At 45.9% G+C, this 14,323-nt stretch overlaps 1 protein-coding gene across 2 annotated transcripts in view; it reads left to right on the forward strand.

Annotated features, from left to right (window-relative positions):
• Positions 1–14,323, forward strand: part of PRDM10 (PR/SET domain 10) — a 92,344-nt gene that overhangs the window by 42,853 nt on the left and 35,168 nt on the right. For both annotated transcript variants that reach the window (XR_006335004.1, XM_043873091.1), the window contains exons 5-7: positions 8,696–8,921; positions 10,715–10,956; positions 12,888–13,091. Coding sequence is in view for 1 of the 2 variants with exons in the window: in XM_043873091.1 (XP_043729026.1) it covers positions 8,696–8,921; positions 10,715–10,956; positions 12,888–13,091 (672 nt within the window). In the remaining variant the exon portion in view is untranslated. The remainder of the gene's footprint in view (positions 1–8,695; positions 8,922–10,714; positions 10,957–12,887; positions 13,092–14,323) is intronic.

The following is a 14,323-nucleotide window of genomic DNA, read 5'->3' on the forward strand; positions in this document are numbered from 1 at the left end:
ATCCAACCATCTCATCCTCTGTCATCCCCTTCTCCTCCTTCCTTCAATATTTTCCAGCATCCGAGTATTTTCCAATGAGTCAGTTCTTTGCATCAGGTAGCCAAAGTATTGGAGTTTCAGCTTCAGCATCAGTCCTTCCAGTGCACATTCAGAACTGATTTCCTTTAGGATTGACTGATTTGATCTCCTTGCAGTCCAAGGGACTCTCAAGAGTCTTCTCCAAGACTGCAGTTTAAAAGCATCAATTCTTAGGTGCTCAGCTTTCTTTACAGTCCAACTCTCACATCCATACATGACTACTGGAAAAGCCGTAGCTTTGGCTAGATGGACCTTTGTCGACAAAGTAATGTCTCTGCTTTTTAATGTGCTGTCTAGGTTGGTCATAGCTTTTCTTCCAAGGAACAAGCATCTTTTAATTTCATGGCTGCAGTTACCATCTGCAGTGATTTTGGAGCCCAAGAAAATAAAGTCTGTCACTATTTCCATTGTTTCCCCATCTATTTGCCATGAAGTGATGGGACCAGATGCCATGATGTTCGTTTTTTGAATGTTGAGTTTTAAACCAGCTTTTTCACTCGCCTCTTTCACCTTCATCAAGAGGCTCTTTAGTTTCTCTTCAGTTTCTGCCATAAGGGTGGTGGCATCTGCATATCTGAGGTTATTGATATTTCTCCCGACAATCTTGATTCCAGCTTGTGCTTCATCCAGCCCGGCATTTCACATGATGTACTCTGCACATAAGTTAAAAAGCAGAGTGACAGTATACAGCCTTGACATACTCCTTTCCAAATTTGGAGCCAGTTTGTTGTTCCATGTCCAGTTCTAACTTTTGCTTCTTGACCTGCATACAGATTTCTCAGGAGGCATGTCAGGTGGTCTGATATTCCCATCTCTTGAAGAATTTCCTAGTTTATTGTGATCTACACAGTCAAAGACTTTGGCATAATTAGTAAAGCAGAAGTAGATGTTTTTCTGGAACTCTTATTTTTTTCTGTGATCTAACGAGTGTTGGCAATTGAATCTGTGGTTCCTCTGCCTCTTCTAAACTCAGCTGTAACATCTGGAAGTTCACATTTCATGTACTGTTGAAGCCTGGCATGGAGAATTTTGACCATTTACTAGCGTGTGAGATGAGTGCAATTGTGTGGTAGTTTGAACATTCTTTGGCATTGCCCTTCTTTGGGATTGGAATGAAAACTGACCTTGTCCATTCCTGTGGCCACTGCTGAATTTTCCAAATTTGCTGGCATATTGAGTGTAGCACTTTCATAGCATCATCTTTTAGGATTTGAAAGCACTCAAATGTAATTCCATCATCTCCACTAACTTTGTTCATAGTGATGCTTCTTAAGGCCTACGTGACTTCGCATTCCAGGATATCTGGCTCTAGGTGAGTGATCACGGCATCATGGTTATCTGGATCATGAAGATCTTTTTTGTATATTTCTTCTGTGTATTCTTGCCACCTCTGCTTAATATTTTCCGCTTCTGTTGCGTCCATACCGTTTCTGTCTTTTATTGTGCCCTTCTTTGCATGAAATGTTCCCTTGGAATCTTTAATTTTCTTGAAGAGATCTCTAGTCTTTCCCATTCTATTGTTTTCCTCTATTTCTTTGCACTGATCATTGAGGGAGGCTTTCTTCTCTCTCCTTGCTATTCTTTGGAACTCTGCATTCAACTGGGTATATCTTTCCTTTTCTTCTTTGCCTTTAGCTTCTCTTCTTTTCACAGCTATTTGTAAGGCCTCTTCAGACAACCATTTTGCCTTTTTGCATTTCTTTTTCTTGGGGATGGTCTTGATCACTGCCTCTTGTATAATGTCACGAATGTCCATCTATAGTTCTTCAGGCACTCTGTCTATCAGATCTAATCCCGTGAATCTATTTGTCACTTCCACTGTATAATCGTAAGGGATTTGATTTAGATCATACCTGAATGGTCTAGTGGTTTTCCCTACTTTCTTCGATTTAAGTCTGTATTTTGCAATAAGGAGTTATTGCAAATCTGAGCCACAGTCAGTTCCTGGTCTTGTTTTTGCTGACTATAGAGCTTCTGCATCTTCGGCTGCAAAGACTATAATCAGTCTGATTTCGGTATTGACCATCTGGTGAGGTCCATGTGTAGTCTTCTCTTGTGTTTTTGGAAGAGGGTGTTTTTTGTGACCAGTGTATTCTCCTGGAAAACTCTATTAGCCTTTGCCCTGCTTCATTCTGTACTCCAAAGCCAAACCTGCCTGTTACTCCAGTTATCTCTCGACTTCCTACTTTTGCATTCCAGTCCCCTGTGGAATGCAAGGTGAAAAGAACATCTTTTTTGGGTGTTAGTTCTAGAAGGTCTTGTACATTATCATAGAACGGTTCAACATCAGCTTCTTCAGCATTACTGGTTGGGGCATAGACTTGGATTACTGAGATATTGAATGGTTTGTCTTGGAAACGAACAGAGACCATTCTGTCATTTTTGAGATTGCATCCAAGTACTGCATTTTAGACTCTTTTGTTGCTTATGAGAGCTACTCCTTTTCTGCTAAGGGATTCTTGCCCACAGTAGTACATATAATGGTCCTCTGAATTAAATTCACCCATTCCAGTCAATTTTAGTTCACTGATTCCTAAAATGTCGATTGTTTGTATATGTAGGTTCTTTCTTTCTCCCTTCCTTTCTTCCTTTTTTGCTAGTAGGCAGAATGCTGTCATAGATGTCATATCAGATTATTTCCTTAGAGTAAATTCTCCAAAGAGAAATGATAGATACTGAAGATATTCACATTTTAAATTATTTAAGAATCAAGATTTTTGTGAAAGTGAAGAAAGATACAAATATAAAAATCACACAAGTTAAATAAAAAGTTTGAATAAAAAAAATTTTGAATCCTAAATTTGAATTAGAATATCAGTATAAATTCAGGATTTTTTTTCTCTTAGAAAATAGATTTTCTAATTCTGTCCACTGAAAAGTTTTGAATATAGTCATCAGTCCAGTAGCAATGATTCTATGTGGTCTCTAAATACAACTTCCCAAAAAGAGGAATCAGGGCTACTTAAAAAAATGGCAGATTCTAGCTCCGGGGCTGGAGATGTGCCTGAAACATCTACCTGAAACATCCTGTCTTATCAGAATGAAAAGAAGCAAATATTGATAAAAATTTCTCTTCAGGGTCCTGGGAGAAGAACTCAAGATGTAACTGAAGAGTCCAAAATGGGGGATACAATTTGACTCATTAAAAAGGAAAAAAATCTCCGATAGATTGAAATACATTTTGTATATTTAAAACCCACGAGTTCATACTGATAGGAAAAGACAAAAGTATGTCTTTTGGTCACTTTCTGAGGATGCTAGGAGACCACAGTGTTATTGGGAAAAGTGGTAAGTGATGGGCACAAATCCAGCCTTTCCCCCGGAATATCCTTGCTTGATGAGGGAAATTTCATTAAGGGAGCATCCAGCTAATAAGTGAAAAGGGATGATTGGCTTAGAGCATCATCATTTCTCATCTCCTGTCATCAGGAAAAAGCTGAGGAGGCACTTTGTAGTGAATGGGCCAGCCTACCCCCCTGAAAACTTGACATCACTACAAAGAGAGAGCATTCATTATAGGGTTCCTGGTCTTATGTGCCTCCTCTTGTGTTTTACCACTTAGGAGGTATTCCTCTTCCTCCCCCCAAATGAAAGCTGAATCTGATCGAATCTCTAGGCTTCACTGCCAGTGAATAGGAGGCACAGTCAACAAAGCGGAACAAGTTATAAGGCCACAAGGATGCAGTCAGCACAGTCTACAGTGTGAGAAGCAGACAAATTGCAGAGAAAAAGAGCAAAGGAACTTTCTGATTAAAGGAAACTTCAGAGATGTATCAGTCAGGTGCAACAGGCAGACCTTGTTTGGGTTCTGACATGAACAATCCTACTGTAAAAAAGAAAAGAATGTGAAACAGTTGGGGGAACTCCTAACAATAACTGGATATTTGATGATATTAAGGAGTGATTTTTTTTTAGGTATGATAATAAAATATAAAAGTCCTTTTTAAAAAAAGAGTTATCTACTGAACTACTTAGAGATGAAAGTGAATAGTGTTTGAAGCTTGCTTCAAAACAATCCAGTGAGGGGGAAGGTGGATGGGTGAACAGTTGAAGAGAGGTGAGCCATAAGTTGATAATTTTTGAAGCTGAGTGACTGGTGGTTAACATCTATGACACTATTCTATTTGAGATATGTTTGAAATTTATAAGTGTAAATGGGAAAGTTTTGATAGGATCTTCAAATTGCGTCTCTGATATGGAAAAAGTTTACATCCCCACCAACAATATATGAGCTCTCCCATTTCCATACTGGGTATTTGCATTCTTTTAAAATTGTGCCAATCTGATAAGCAAAGCGGCATTTTGTTGTTTTAATTTTAAGGTATCGTTTTAATTAGAGGTTTTGTTGCCATTTGCACCTCAAAGGGCCCTTCATCTTCTCCTATCTCCTGAAACAACCTGCCTGTTTCATGTTTTGCACAAAAGAAAAGTTGTACTCAGACAGCTCTGTGAACCCAGCATTACAGACACTGTCACCCCTGCCTCGCCTCTGTCTTTACTGCAGTTTCCTTTCAACCGGCACGATTTTTATTTCTGGCTGTAACACCTCAGTGATCATCGGTTTGTTCTGTGACCTGGATAAATTCTGGATAGAAGGTTGGAGTGAGGATTTAATATAGATGATAGTGCCTTTTTTTTTTTCTTTTATCCTTTCCAAAAAGGTTCCTGCTTTTAGTTGTCTTTAGCGGTAGTGACATCCACGTGAAGCCTTGTTCATAGATGCATTCCCCCGTCCGTAAGGAAGGCATGGAACTCCCAGACCTAGAAGCACAATCTCTGCTTTGTTTCTGAGCAAGGCCATGTGTGACTGCCCACACACTGTGAGGAAAATATGCTGCCCTCATAATTGGCCTCAGCAGGAACCCAGAGCATTCTGTTGTGTTTGCTGCCGTCCAGCGTCGTTTCATAGTTCCCTCTCAGATAAATTGTGTCCTGCAATGCGTGATGCCATTTCAGAAATAATTACTGAGAGTGATGCTAAGTGGGAAGGAGAAAGTATACCATGACTTTAACAAATTCCTTTTCCTCTCCCACGTTTTACGGTGCGTGACAACATGCAGGGGCGTACACTATTCTTTGTTACTATTCTTTCCCTCCAAGTGGAGTTGACACCCACGGCTCCCCGCCCTGCTGCCTGGCTGCTGCCTCAGGAGCAGGTGTGTTAGCTTGTTGCTCAGCCCACGAGGTGTGTGTACTGTTTACCTCCTCCTCAAACAGACCCCACGCCACAGGGGCCATTGTGAGGCAGTGGGAAAGCCAGGTCAAATCAGAGTGTGGATTTCATCTCTGCCTCTCAGGAGCTGGTGGTAAAATGATTTGGCCTCAAAGGAGCTTAAATGTATGCATGGCACTCAGTGAATGGCAGCTGAATTTGAATTATTAATTAGACAAATCTGTAACACCTGCCTCCTGCGTGTTAAGGTCCAGGCTGTCTGATATACACAGTTCTTACCTACAAAGTGATGATCAGCCGTGCTTTTCAACAGTAAGTTTCATGATTCTGGTGTATGTCCCATCTGTGTGTATAGTATCAGTTCTCTTTCAGTGGCCCCCTCCCCCCCCCACCTTTTTGGCACCAGGGACCTGTTTCCTAGAAGACAGTTTTTCTACAGACCCAGAAGGGGGATGGTTTCAGGATGATTCAAGCACATTCCATTTACTGTGCACTTTATTTCTCTTATTATTGCATCAGCTCCACCTCAGATCATCAGGCATTATTAGATCCTGGAGGCTGGGAATCCCTGCTCTAGATACTGCTGAAGCCTTCCAGCCTTTTCCTTGCCACAGCCTTTGAGGAGAGTTGCAGCCTGGGGATGAGGAGGTTGTCAGTCTGTTTTAATGTCAGCTTTTCAGCAGTGGCAAGAAGCCAGCAGTAACTTGCCTGACCACAGTCTTTCTAGCAGCATCAGTTGGGAAAAAATAACATCGCAGTTTCACAGGAGTAACTCTCAATTGCCAATTTTATTCTTTCAGGTCAGCTCTGCAAAGAGATGAAGAATTTATGAGGAGTGGAGGTGGATGTATGCTTTGGTTTGCTCAGTGTGTGATAACATTCATCCCTAACGCTGGCATAGAGTTTAAGTGGCTCAAAGCTAAGGGTGATACCAGAGCCGCGCTCTGAGATAGCAAGCGGGAGCCAAGCAAGTGAGGACCCAGAGGGGTGGCAGATGGAGTTTCGTGGCCAGAAGTCCCTGCTCTTTTTTCCTTGTTGAGACCTCACCGCAATGGGCATTTTCTTGTTTCTATTGAAGTTGAAGCAGGAGCATGTCCCAGAATCGTGTCCTCCTGTCATTTGTACAAGGCCCTGAGCTGCAGGTGGAATGTCATGAATGAGTCTGGGCTCCTGGGCTGAGTGAATGCACAGTTCAAACATGCAGGTGCTGTTTGAGGCAGCTGATCTTATCTGCCCTCTTCAGCCTGAGGGTTTCTCATGTTGGGCAGTGACCTTTAATTGCCAGAGCAGGTCAGATTCTGTAAACGCCCACAATACTGTTTCTTCATGGAGTTTAAGAAGTTCTTAGATGTAGATGCACAACTGAAAACGTACTTTTCTGTGATGATCGGCAGAGTCCCTTTAGATGCCTAGAGGGATTGACATCCTTTCCAAAGGGCCAACCACCTCTCCGCAACCTGACCTCCCCTGGCCACCTGCCGCATGCCCAGCAGCCTGTTAGGGCTGTAGAGGAAACACGTGCTGTTGCTTCGGTCCTTAAAGGACTTATGGTAATAATAATTATTATTAATAGTAAACGCTTACTAAATGCTGGACACTACTACTGGCCTCATGCACACATCATTCCATTTAATCCTCACAACAGCTTATGAGGTGTGTATTACCATGTCCTTTTTACAGATAAAGAAACACAAGTTCAGAGAAATTTGTTCACCTGCTGAGTAGTGGAGCCAGGAGTTTAATCCAAATCTGTCTGACTCCAAAACCTGTAGTCTCCATCCCTGCGGTGCAGTTGGAGCAGCAAGCTGGACTCATGTGAAAATGCACGCAAATGGGCAATGGAGACCAAGCTAGGGGGGTAGCCAAGGTGTGAGATGTGAGAACCAAGGTTCTGAAAGATCTTGCCTGGCTGGAAGAACGGAAGAGGCGGTACAATGAAATTTCCTAGGGATAAATTGCCATTTAAGTAAAAATCTGCTGTTTAAGTCCTGAGCAGGAGATAGGGGTTCCATATACCCTGTGAGGGGACAGCTAGGCCCAGGGGTCTCGGGGACCTGCAGAGTCCTGATGGGGCAGCGCTAGGAAGTGGCCGTCTCCAGTGAGCACAGGTGCAGGCCGGTGGGGACCCACTGAGGGCTGATGGACACAGCAAGACCCTGAGGGATCTGGACGGTTCGTCTCATGAGAAATGAGTCCATGACCTAGGGGTTTTGGTCTTGAACTACCGGAGGAGCTGTCTTCACGTGGCGGAGGGGTGGTCTAACTTACTGGAGGGGTGGATTTACTTGGTCTAACTTGAGAGGAAATTTGGGGGGCTCTCCCCCGGTAACATTCCTGAGCTATTTCAGAACCATTTGGGCTGCTGGGTGGGCTGGATGGTGTTGTCAGGTGGGCTTCTATGACTGCAGATGTACAGGAGAGAGAGCAGAGATGGTTCCCAGAGAGGCGGAAGAGGACAGGGCTTAGGAGATTGCCTAAAGGGAAGTCCGAGCATTCTACGGGAGGAAAGATACAGACAAGGGAAGTAGCTTGAGTATGACTAATGGTGCTAACAGGTCAGGAGAAATACCCTTGCATAAGAGGGCCTGGATGGTGTGTAACCCCAGGTGAGGACTCTCAAGGCACCATCACTTTCTTCCAGCATATTTGGTAAAGTGGCATTAATCTAATCTGTGACATAAACCATGTCTTATTTGCAAAATTTCAGCATATTTCAGCATGAGGAACCAAGTAGGCATCTCTTTCCTTCTTAACAAAACTTGACCTCTCTGGAGTGTGTGAAAGTGCACCCATACCCACTGAATTCTGCCGCCTGCATCTTGCACCACGTGTAAAGTTCTAAAGCCACATGGTTGCAAACCAGTCAGGCCTTTAGCTGCACTAAGGTGTGGCCACCTGCAGAGGCAGGAGGGCCCCCACCCAGAACCAAGATCAGATGTTGCGGCTGTTGGCACCACGCATGCTCCAGAAGGGCGTGGAAAGGTTTGTTACTTTCATATTTGAAGTCTCTGGGCAGGCAGGGCAGGCCTCTCAAGCAAATTTGGAAAGGCTGAGAGGGACTTGAAGGCTGGGGTCAGTATGAGGGTCCCCAGCCCTCTGGCGGGGGCTTGTGAGGTTTGAAACTCTTGCTGACATGAAAGGAGTCCAGATGTGGGACAGAAACAGCAAAAATGAAAACAACTTCCTCATTACTGCCCATAGACAGGCCTTTCTGCATGGCCTCGGAGGGGGCTGGTGAGAAGAGTATGTGCGTGTGCGTTAGTCGCTCAGTCGTGTCCGACTCTCTGTGACCCCATGGACTGTAGACCCCCTGGCTCCTCTGTCCTTGGGGTTTCCCAGGCAAGAATACTGGAGTGCCTTCCACCAAAACCTCGTGTTCTGTGTGTCCGGGTCCCCTCCGACCCCACGTGGGCTGTGCTGACGTCGTGATTAAACCTTGTCCAGGCCTCGCTGCCCGTGCACAACCAGGTGATACCCTCAATCGAGAGTGTGGATGGCTCGGACCCTCTGGCGACTCTTCAGAACCCCATGGCCAGACTGGAGGCCAAGGAGGAGGAGGACGAGGACGAGGATGAGGATTCTGAGGACGAGGAGGAGGAAGACGGTGAGGACACTGACCTGGACGACTGGGAACCTGACCCCCCTCGGCCCTTCGACCCGCACGACTTGTGTAAGTGGAGCTGCTTCTTGGGCGCAGGGTGGGCCCCTCTGCTAGGGCTCCCAGTGCAGACTCTGCTCGCCTCTCCAAAGGTGCCCCTTCTTGTCATCCTCGGGCAGCCAGGGAGGGAGGTGCTGGCTGCTGCTAGAGCTCCGATTGCACCCACGAGCAGCTGCCGGAGGAAGCCGGGCAGCCTGCTGGGGTCACAGGGGCCGGGGCTGGGTCAGGACCAAGCCTCAGCCTCTGATCTCAGAGCTCCAGCCGCCAGGCCGTGATTGGTGTCCAGTCCTGGCAGATCCGGCCATTCCCTCTTTCAAGTATTTGGTGCTTCACCTCTCTTCGTACCAACCTTAAGAAATGCCTACTGTAAAAAGACGCCTGTTACACCCCAGGCACTAGTGCTCTGCACTAGCTTCCTAACTCAAGCAATGCTCTCCATGGGCTTGTGAAGTCGGCAGCTTTCTAGAGGTCCTGCTCAGTTGTTGCAGGAGTCAGGATTCAAATGCAGGTGGTCCGGTTGCTGGTGCCCACGGTCAGCCGACACTACTGCCCGTCTGTCCTGCCTGCTTGGAGGGGCCTGCTTCCTTCTACCAAGCCGCTGCTGCTGCCTACCAATGTTCCACATAGATGGCAAAGTCCTTATCTCCTCTTTCGAGTTACAAGGCCATGCAGAGCTTTGTTGTCTCACTGTATCTCTCCCGGGATCCTTTGCGTGGTGATGGTGAGGCTGTTTGCCTGGGGTCTGTGTTCATCTCCGTACCCAACAGAGAATTTCCTCGTTTTGCTTTGCTTTGAATTCTTGTTTTCAGGGCAACTCCTTAGTCAAATACACATGAAGTCACTTTAATCCTATAAATATGAACACAAGGTAGCTCTCCATTATTGGAGAGTTGTAGAAATTGAAAATACCTGTTTCCTAAGCCAGGCCACCCCACAGCCAGAGCTGGGTGAGATGTGATTGGTTGACTAGATGTGTTGAGTCAGGACTCTGCTCTCTGTGGGACGCAGTCTCTTTCCTCTGTTGTACACATCACAGCCTGGCTGTAAGCTCCAGATGGGGGACCCTGGGAAAGAGTGGGTGGATGTGGACACTTAGTGCAAACCCATCGCTCCCAGAATGAGCTGAACATACATATCAGGGCTGGCCTCGTTGTGTCATCGGGTGAATGAAGGATGGGATGCTAAATTCATTCATTTCGGCATTATCTTCACGCAGTATGCATGGGAATCTCAAATTCAACAGTACTGTTTCTATAGCTCCCTTTAAGGAAACTGACAATATTGTCAGGTTTTCAAAAAAAAAACCAAACAGGTTTATTGACCTATAGTTTACATACTATAAAATTTACCTCATTTGTTTCATCAGATTTTGCAACATTTAAGCAACTAATAAGCACTTCTTTCCTCTTTCCAGACATGAGACATGTTTTATTTGATCTATAAACTTTTTTTTTTTTACTTTTTTAAAAATTGGAGTGTAGTTGCTTGACCATGCTGCGTTTGTTTTTGCTGTACTCAGCCACGTTGACTTGTAAATTTAGTGCCACTCTTCAAATGGACATCCAGTAGAGAAATAAGTCACAGCCTGCTTATTATTTTTGTCAGGCCACAAGCTAATTCTGCCTGATTTTGGAAGAAAAGACCAGGATTCTCCCAGTCTCTGGAGAGTCATGTATGACAGTGGAATGGGTTGTGCAGTTGTAGGAGCTGATTGAATTTGGTCTTAAAAACTCAGAGATGGGGGTTCTCCAGGTTAGGACCCTTTCCCCCGAGCCCGTCACCTAGGGGCTTTCTTTCTTGTGCAGGGTGTGAGGAGTGTAACAACGCACACTCTTCCGTGTGCCCGAAGCACGGCCCCCTGCACCCGATCCCCAACCGGCCGGTGCTGACGCGGGCACGGGCCAGCCTTCCGCTGGTGCTCTACATTGACAGGTTCCTGGGCGGCGTGTTCTCCAAGAGGCGCATCCCCAAGCGCACCCAGTTTGGCCCCGTGGAGGGGCCACTGGTCAGGGAATCGGAGCTGAAGGACTGTTACATCCACCTCAAGGTAGTGTACGCTTTGTCCCAGTCCCCTCCTGTCCTGATGACTTGTAAGGGGCATGCATTTTCCCACCGAGCCTCTCAATTCAGTCTCATAGCAGTTGTTCACTGTGATTTTCTTTCTATGCTTGACTGATTTAAATGTAGATGTTTTCTCTTACCAATAACACGGATGGTACAGTTTCAGACCACAGAGTGCTCAATTTCTTAGTCCTGTCTGACTCTTTGCAACACTGTAGACTGTAGCCTGCCAGGCTCCTCTGTCCATGAGGTTTCCCAGACAAGAATACTGGAGTGGGTTGCCATTTCCTTCTCCAGGGGATCTTCCCGACCCAGGAATCAAACCTGCATCTCCTGAGTTGGCAGCAGAGTCTTACCGCTGAGCCACTGGGGAAGCCCTCAGACCCTGAAGGCTTATGTGAATAATTCTGAGCTCTTGTCATTCTCAGGGTCTGGACTAGTCTTTGAGGGCTTCTAGGACCAAACACCACAGACCAGGGGGCTTAAACAATGTATGTTTGTTTTGTCACACTGCAGGAGGCTGGAAGTCCAAGGCCAAGGTGCAGGCAGGGCTGGCTCCCTCTGAGGTCATGGCCCTTGGCTCGCAGGTGGCTGCCTTGACACTGGGCGGTCCCTGCAGGTGGCTGCCTTGGCACTGGGTGGTCCCTGCAGGTGGCTGCCTTGGCGCTGGGTGGTCCCTGCAGGTGGCTGCCTTGGCACTGGGCGGTCCTTATGTGCTCAGCGCCGCTGGTTCTTCTCTTTGTCCTGATCTCCCCGTCCTGTAAGGACACCAGTCAGTTGAGACTGGGACCTGCTCTGATAACTTCATCACCTCTTCCAAAGCTTTGCCTCCAAATGCAGTCCCAGTCTGAGCTACTAGGGGCTGGGACTTCAGTGTATGAATTATGGGGGAAACCAGTTCAGCCTATAATAGAGGCTTGACAACTTTTTTTTTTTTGAATATTAACTTTGACTGGAATACAAAGAGAATTACGTTGACTCGTGTCATCTGTTGGGCTTCCCTGGTGGCTCAGTGGTAAAGAATCCTCCTGCCAATGCAGGAGACATAGGTTCCACCTCTGGGTTGGGCAGATCCCCTGGAGAAGGAAATGACAACCCACTCCAGAGTTCTTGCCTAGGACATCCCATGGACAGAGGAGGGCTTCAGTTCATGGGGTGGCAAAGAGTCATATACAACTTAGTGACTAAACAACACCAATATCATCTGTGAAGTGCTCAGAATATTTTTAGGAAAACCTCTTTTTCATTCTTTGAAACAGGTCTATCCTGTTGAATCTTCTGCTAAAGAATAGTTCACAGAATGTTCAAGTATGCGTATACTGATGTCTGTTCCTCACTTTCTATGCTTTTCCTTTGATTGAAAGCCTCTGCTGTCTGGTTTTTGAAAGCCACTCTGGAGAACCGGGAAAGAACAGTGGGCGGAGAGAATGGGGTGTGTTTTTGAGAAATCAGCAGCTGTCATGGGGAGATTTTCTTGGTGAGAGCTCAGGACGTCCAAGAAAGAATATCACTTTGTAGAGACAATGATCTGTCACCAGGCTCCACGTTATAAATGAATGCAGTTGAAAGCCCAAAGGAAGCCACTTACAATGAACCGGAGAGTATTTTGCTTGCACTTTCTGGCTTATCAATAGCATTTTTTGATGTGTTAGTTAATGATGAAATGCCAGCCAAAGTTGTACAGTCAGTGTGCTGACTTTTAGATTTTGCTAGGTAATCCTATGAGTGGGTCGTTAGAAAGCGTCTTTTCCCTTTTTCATTTGGGAAGACACAATTCTAGTATCTTTCCAGATACAAAGGGGAGAACCAATGTATCTGGTTAATTTAAAGAACAGTATTTTGCATATTATTACACAACTACCTATGATGTTAGAGGTTTTCTGTGTATGTGTCTTTTCACTTTCACTCTGGTTGCAGGTTTCTCTCGATAAAGGGGACAGAAAGGACAGGGATTTGCATGAAGATCTTTGGTTTGAGTTGTCGGACGAGACCCTCTGTAACTGGATGATGTTCGTACGTCCGGCTCAGAACCACCTGGAGCAGAACCTGGTGGCATATCAGTATGGCCACCACGTGTACTATACAACAATCAAGAACGTGGAGCCCAAGCAGGAGCTCAAGGTACAGCTCTGGGGCAGTGGCCACTCTGCTGGGAATTGTGATTTCTTCATGCTTTTCACACTTTTTGTCTTTCCCCTCGAAGTGGTAGTCTTTAAAAAAAAGGTCCTTTTCTTGTAGTTTACCTATTTATGAGTACTTGCTGTGTACTATACACTTCTAAATTTTATTTATTTATTTGGCTACACTGGGTCTTCTTTGCTGCGAGAGGGCTTTTTCTAGTCGCAGAACATGGGCTCTAGGGTTTACAGGCTTTGTTAGTTGTGATGTTTGGGCCTAGTTGCCCTGAGACATGTGAAATCTTCCCAGACCAGGGGTCAAACCCATGTCTGCTGCCTTGGCGGGTGGATTCTTAACCACTGGACACCAGGGAAGTTGCTGTACCCTTGTAATAATCCCACAAATAAAGCAGAATAAGAAGTGTATGACTTTGGGGTCTACCAAAGGCCTTTATAAAGGTATTAGGCCCAGGGGGTGAGGAATTAGGAAGTAGTTATTTTGGGGGTACAGACAGGTCTGTTGATTAAAGATGGAGTTACTTCAGTTCATTTTGGGCTTCCCTGGTGCCTTAGTGGTAAAGAATCTGCCTGCCAATGCATGAGACCTGGGTTTGATCCCTGGGTTGGGAAGCTCACCTGGAGAAGGACATGGCAACCCATTCCAGTATTCTTGCCTAGGAAATGCCATGGACAGAGCATGGTGGGCTACAGTCCATGGGTGGCAAAGAGCTGGACACGACTGAGCGCGCGCACACACACACACACACAACCTTTAGTGTTCAAGTCTGAGCAAATGGGTGGAAGGTGGGGTGTTTGTTGAGATGAGAAAGGTAGGTGAGGAGAGAAGTGTCTAGAAGCCAGTTCTGGGCCGGCTCCATCTGGCAGGTGGTAGAATGTAGATAGAGGGAAGGAGAGGGAGGGTCTGGGATGCATGTGGTAATTTGAGAGTCATTAGCACAGAGTTGGCTGCAAACAGATGTGATCACCTTGGGGAGAAATGAGAAGGCCCTGGACGTGGACTCAGCTTCCAGAAGCAGCACTGTTTAGGAGTTGTAGAGGGGAGGGTGAGCCAGGCAGGAAGCAGAAGCAACCTCCCCGGGATGGGATAGGGGCAGAGACTCAGGAGGGCAGGGTGGCTCTGGTAACCCCAGCAGTGTGAGGGTGGAGCCACTGTGACCGCAGCTGTGTGGAAACCTGTGTTTAAACAGATAAAAAATCAGAAGAGGCTCTGTTTCA

This window comes from Cervus elaphus, chromosome 2 (assembly GCF_910594005.1).
Source record: "Cervus elaphus chromosome 2, mCerEla1.1, whole genome shotgun sequence".
Classification (NCBI taxonomy): domain Eukaryota; kingdom Metazoa; phylum Chordata; class Mammalia; order Artiodactyla; family Cervidae; genus Cervus; species Cervus elaphus.